Raw genomic sequence first — 6377 nt, 5'->3', positions numbered from 1 at the left:
AAATTGTCATGGGGTAGGCTCATCAGAAGAATATGCGGTTCAGTCTCATAGAACCTAGGTTTAATTAAGCGCATTGTAGGGAAATATTATCATATCATGAAAAAGTAGGATAGATGTGTTACTTCGCTTTAGATAGGCCGCATTTAGAATACGCTGAAAGTATTTGGGATCTATGAGAGAAAAACTTAGTTAAAGTTCTGAAAGCACCCGCTAGGCATCTTAAAATTTCTACGAAAGGCGAGTAAGCGTCACGAGTATGCTGGAGGAATCAGCCTTGGAGCCTCTTGATTCTCGAAGAGGGCAGGTAAGACTCATATAAAGGTACAGGACGCCTGAGTTTTCTTGCGACTTAGAAGGAATTATTATGGTACGAACCTACATCGGTAGATTAGGCCATCGGGATAAAATAAGAGGGATAGAAACCGCCTGAGATCCAAGTGACCGTTTTTCCCTCCCACGATAGGCAATCATAACAATATCGAACTGAAGAGCCCGAAAAAATTCAATTAACTTAAACACTAAAACTTCATGAATTAGTCAAACACGCCAATCATTATTTGATGTATATAGGCATGTATGGTCACGAGAATTTTTGTGTATGAGCTAATATCCATGTAAATGTACGAATTAAATAATAACTCTGCATGCATGACTGGTGCCCTAACACGTCCTGGTGGTGGTTTGAGGGGTATTGCGCGCATGAGGGTATGTCAATTTAATAGACACTCAATCCCTCCAGTAGCTGTCCCTTCGAGCAACACTTCTTAAACATGATCCCTCTCTCTTTCTCTCTACTTCCCTGAAATCATTGCCACACCCTCTGAACGCTGTAATGATTAAGGCTGTAAATATTTCAATTAACCTGAGGATAATAGCAAGCAATACAAAAGGTATACGGATGAGAGTGGAAAGAACAGAAGAAATGTCCAAATTTTTTATCGTGACGTCATGAGCTTGTTCGTCTTAACTTAGTGGCCTCTCTTTAAAGACAAGGCGCCAGATGATGGGCTGCGCAGCGAGTCCTCCACTTGCCCACCCGGCTACGATGTGGGCTACACATTTATCCTGCAGACGCCACAGAAGCGTGTGCCCGGGGGCGCTAGGACACAACCAGCGATGAAAACTTGCAAATTCATCATGAAACTTGTCAGGCAGAGTAAATGAAGTTGTGAGGAGTGACTCCATCGTGCAGTATGGGAGGAAAGTAGTAGTTTAACATGCGTAGATTATTTGGATTACTTGCAATGGCCTCCTACTGTTGCCATTGTGAGTTAGACGAGGGAAAACTGAATAAAGAGGAATGTGAGTAGGTTCTATATAATATTTCCCTAAAAATCTCGCCATGGCTTCGCCAAATTAAATAATTTCTGGGTAACAAAATATTCCCAGGGCATCGGCTTTAAGCTCGCGCAATTTACATTTTTCCCGTAGGTTATCTTTAATATATTGCCGAGTGCCTCGATCCTAGGCTTCCTATCAATCGCGTAAGATAATAGAAATGCCTAACGAACTGTGCAGAGATGTGTTACACTTTGCATATAGAGTATATTATCTTTAAACTAATAGAATTATTTCACAAAAAATCTTTCCAGGTTAGGTTACGTTTTCTCTTGGTTACGTAGCCAAGATGAGACGTGAGAAAACTGATTGACTCGTATATTTTCATCTGGATATATCAATAGTGTGGCACGTTATGTATTCCACTTAGTTATCCATACTATGTGTATCTACTCAATACCGGTGTTTCTCGTTGAGCTCCTGGGCATTTATTTCCTCCTTTTCGGAAGCTTCTCCCGCAACTGATTTGGTATAAAATTTTCTTTCGCGTATTAACAATGCAAAGAAAATACATAGATCATCTGGTCTGTGAGCATCATGCCTGGTATTTTTTTCCGTATGGTTTGTCTAAGGCTAAAAAAGGTTCTCGTCCGAAAATTGATTTGCCAGGCATGAGAGCGTCGAGCCTTTCCGCAGGACTGGATTACATTGGAGACACATCGGCATCGCCCTTATGGGGCGGGCACCGTGGCGCTTCCTCGTATCAGTTTATACGAAATCTGGACAGCTGACGCCACTCTGGAAGGATGCACCCGGGAATGCACCTCCGGGCACTTCAGCTGTTTAATCCAAGCCTGTTCTCGCCCACGACGACGTCTATTTAGAGAAGGATTAATTTTCTTATTTGACCGAGATAACATTAATAGGTACATCTCACCCAGCGAAACTATACCTCGGTATGAAACGTATACGTATATACGACAAATGTTATGACTAATTCTAGGGTATGTCTACAAATACATATTTACACACTATCCCGCTATCCACTGCAAAGGCATACGGCGGGGGGTGATAGAACAGCAGCCATATTCGCATATGTACAACTATGCGCGCACCCAAATAATAGTACATGCATAAAACACTTAGCACAGATAAACATGAAATAATAATCTTTCATCGGTCTGTTTTCTGACCATGGACAGTCAATCTAATACTCAGAATTTTTTAGCAATAGTCTACCGGTCAAAGTAGATTTTGAAGGACCTCTGGACTAAATGCAATGTTATCTTAAAGCATCTAACACGACTAGGAACACCATAGCCCTCACAATCACAATAAATCAATTTTCAGCTCTGCATAGTTCACACAGTCTTACACAATGGGAATTCAAATGATATTATTCATTTCCTGGAAGAAACTCGATTGTGCTGTGCCTTTCTAAAATCTTCCGCTCGTTCCTTGGAGCGAGCTCTTTCTCAGCCAATTAAAACCGCGGTAATCTAAATAAGTTCTTCACCGAACTTTAACCCATTTCTTAATTGGAACCTTACATTCACCACTAGTGATGAGGAAGGAATTTTGTTGTCCGGACATGCCCAAGATTTAAGAGGTCACAAACAATATACTGCCTCAGCATTCGATGCTGCATTCATCGCTTTGGAAAACATTCGAATTTTTCTTCAGCGGCGACGTTCGACCCGGTGAAGTTCCAACAAATTTGTCTCTCCTCTCTCTCTCTTCTCCGGGGGGGGAGAATATGTCTCCCGAGAGAGAGAGAGAGAGAGGCAATGTAGCAAGTCAAGTCACTAGTAGTGTCCTCGTTATCTTTTACTTTAGCGGGCAGTCAGTCTTCCCTTCCCCAGTCTTCCCCTCGAACGGATCCCCACCGCCCGAACACCACCCCAAGCCGCTTTTTCGAGATACTTTTCAAGTTATCGAAGAACACATACGAGACACTCCTGGAGAGTGCTCCATCATGCTCCGGTTTCCGTCACTCACCCTTCTGAACACCCCCCCCCCGGGCCACCCTCTAGCCCCCCCTCCCCCTTGGAACCTTCCTCATCCTCCGCCTCGACACCCCTGCCGGTCCATTTCCCCGGGGCCTCATTCCACATTCCCTTTTCCCGCCTCCATTTGGAGTTCAAACCCTCTTTATATTCTGGCGCAGCCGAGGTCGCCCGAGCGCGAAGAAACTCGCCAGGGTCGAGGGGGGTGGGGCGAAAGGAGAAGAGATGTGGTGGGAGAGGAGTGAAGGTCGGGGTGGGGAATGGCGGGAGGGGGCGAAGGAGGGCTTACAGGGGTTGCAGGTGGCGAAAAACAACAATACTCGCTTGCGTCCCGAATCGCTCGCATTTGTGAGCCGTCGCCGCAGCGATGACATTCGCGGGGAATTCTTTTGAGTTCAATATTACCAGGTCGTCGGGACGCGAATCCTTCGTTTCCCACGGGACACACTTGGGTATTCGAGGCGAGAAACAAATTACCGAAAAAAGGTTCGAATCGCCGATGTGAGACCGTCTCAGATGAGGGTGAATTAATAAAATGATAATTTCGGCACGTTGAAGGGTGGAGCGTGAAGTCGGTGACAAGTGACGCATGATATGGCCTCTCGCGATTTCTAGGAGACCCTTCTACGCGATGGGGGCGAGCGGAGCGGCGTGGCCATTACGGTTGAATCTACTGTAGGATGGCAAACGCAAACACATTTATATCAGTGTGGAAATACATAGATGCATAGTGTGGAAAATACTGCGATACTTATACTCATAGGTAATCGCACTACGCACTATAACTATTCGACGCGTATTTTCCAGATCTCATAGTTGAATTAAACGGCTGTTGGCAATAACCCACGATAGCTTCGATGGAATTATACACAAGCTTTCATTAAACCTTAAACTCCATGCTCCACAAGCCTATATTTTATTGATATTTATATTCCGCCCAAGTACCCACCATGATTTACGTATGAGTGTACTAAAAAGGAAATGAAGAATCTGGTAAGAAGGAAAGAGAGAATATTTTTCCATTAAGTTATCCATGATCATCAATATAAAATGCCAACGTATAAATAAATAAATGACACATTAATATTATATCATTGGAATGTAAATTATAAATTATTATCAAATGATGATATATTAAACGATAAAAGTTGCAGTAAAAGAGTTGTTCAAGTAGAATTCCGGCAATAGTTACTACTTTAAAAAATCGTCAGTTTTTAGGAAAAGCCTGGTGATCGTATGCCTAGCAAATAACCTAAAGATTGACTCCAGGGCAACGATTGCTATATCTAAAAAGGAAAAAGAGAAAGCATAACAACGGGGAAACAGGAATATAACTATATTCCTCGAAGAGTATCGGAGAGCAAACGATCTTGAACAATTTTGAAATGAGTGAATACAATATCACAGAGTAAAATATCATAAAGATTCCACATTTCAAGGAAAAATTCAGCCGCCAATACGAGCCGCTAATATATACGCCTCGTATATATTTCAGAGGTAATTTCTAAAGCTAAAAACAAGCTGTTTTTGTAGGTAATTCAAAAGAGTTAACTTAAAAATTCACAAAATGCTACTGAACGAATAATATATTATTTAATATATGCCTCCTGCTGTGAAGTCAACTATCCTGATAGCATTTATTTAATAGATTTACTCCCGAATAAAAAATCATAGAACATTAGGATCTTTTAATTGAAGGCATCCACCACCTGCAGGAATGGCAACCGACAGAAGATGCTAACATCGATAGCTAATGCTTGCTTCGCGTAAAAAAAACCACGGTTTCATTTTATTTACAGAGATTATTATGCACGCCATCATTTTTTTATTCTTATGGATATTCAAATTCCAAATACTTAAGAAAAAAGGAGTAATACCATCCCATTTACTGTTAAGGAGCATATCATATGAACCTATAATTGCAAAATAACAATAAAAAATTTGTAAGTCCTTCAGTGAATATAAAAAAATCAAGCAGGTTCCAGAGATCAATACAACTAGAAAAACGAGAATAGCATTCAGTTAAAATTTACAATCTTTCCATAACTATTTGGCACTGGAAATAAAATGAGCCGAGATAGGTAGAGAGGGTGGGGGTTTCTGGCTTGTTGACGTATTATTTTTGTTTTTTATTCTGGCATGAAATCAAAATCTTTTTCTTAGGCAAATTTTCAGGGAGTTAAGCACTAAGTGTCATCATAAATCTAAGAGTTATAGCAGCTTCCGGGACGGAATATCAATTGAAACACCTGTTTGAAAATACTTATGGAAGAAACGCTCCCTATAAAACATTTTTAACACTCATTTAAATGATGTCCTACGGCATCCAGTACATGTAATTGCAGCGAATAGCAGTCAGCCAAATCACTCAACTTCTCCGGTAAGTAGCAAAAAAAAATTAAATCAGCATAAAAAAGCGAAATTTTCTTAGCTACTTCCCGGAGAAGTAGAGCGATTTATCTGCTATTTACTGTAATTAAATGAACTGGATGTTTTATCGTAAATTCGCGGAAATAATATGAATTAGCGTTAAAATGTATGATGGGGGAAATTGTAATGAAAAAGTAAACGAGAGGTGTTAATTTTATTCGGTTAGACCACGCTTGGAATAATTGGCAAGTATCCCGGATCCATGGGGGAAACTTGAATTCAGAATTTCGAATGTGCTCAGAGGACATTCGTTAACTTCATTGAAATTGCTACGAGAGGACAATAGGCATGACGGCTTTGCTGGAGGAAATTAGGCTGTAAGGCTCTTGATTCTCGAAGAAAGCAGGCAAGACTTTTAGAAAGGTATAAGCCACACGACTTTTCTTGCAGCACAGAGGTATTTATTATTATTAAGTAATCTACAGGTTAAGATAGATTTTTGGATGAATACAACTACCAAATAAATATTTTGTGATTCCTAACAAAACACAATCCAGCAACCTACTCTACATCAAGTCCTTCTTCATAACTTTGTACTTCCTTCCTCCCTTCATCCCATCCAACATCCCAATTCTGTTCTTGTTTCTCTAACATACCCCTCTCTTCGCCCACCATACCAAGTACTTCCTCATTTATTTTCTTCTCGGTCCATTTCACCTTCTC

The 6377-nt window shown here is 40.9% G+C and overlaps 1 protein-coding gene across 1 annotated transcript in view; it reads left to right on the top strand.

The window, feature by feature from the left end:
• The first annotated feature begins 256 nt into the window (after positions 1 to 256).
• Positions 257 to 6377, top strand: part of LOC139690055 (G-protein coupled receptor dmsr-1-like) — a 46587-nt gene continuing 40466 nt past the window's right edge. Inside the window, exons 1-2 of the mRNA XM_071587664.1 lie at positions 257 to 304; positions 973 to 1156. Coding sequence (XP_071443765.1) covers positions 257 to 304; positions 973 to 1156 — 232 coding nt within the window. The remainder of the gene's footprint in view (positions 305 to 972; positions 1157 to 6377) is intronic.

The sequence above is a fragment of the Hetaerina americana genome, unplaced genomic scaffold, assembly GCF_022747635.1.
Source record: "Hetaerina americana unplaced genomic scaffold, ioHetAmer1.1.p SCAF_1, whole genome shotgun sequence".
Taxonomy (NCBI): Eukaryota; Metazoa; Arthropoda; class Insecta; order Odonata; family Calopterygidae; genus Hetaerina; species Hetaerina americana.
Note: the sequence above shows the minus strand (reverse complement) of the source record. Positions and strands in the feature narration are given on the sequence as shown.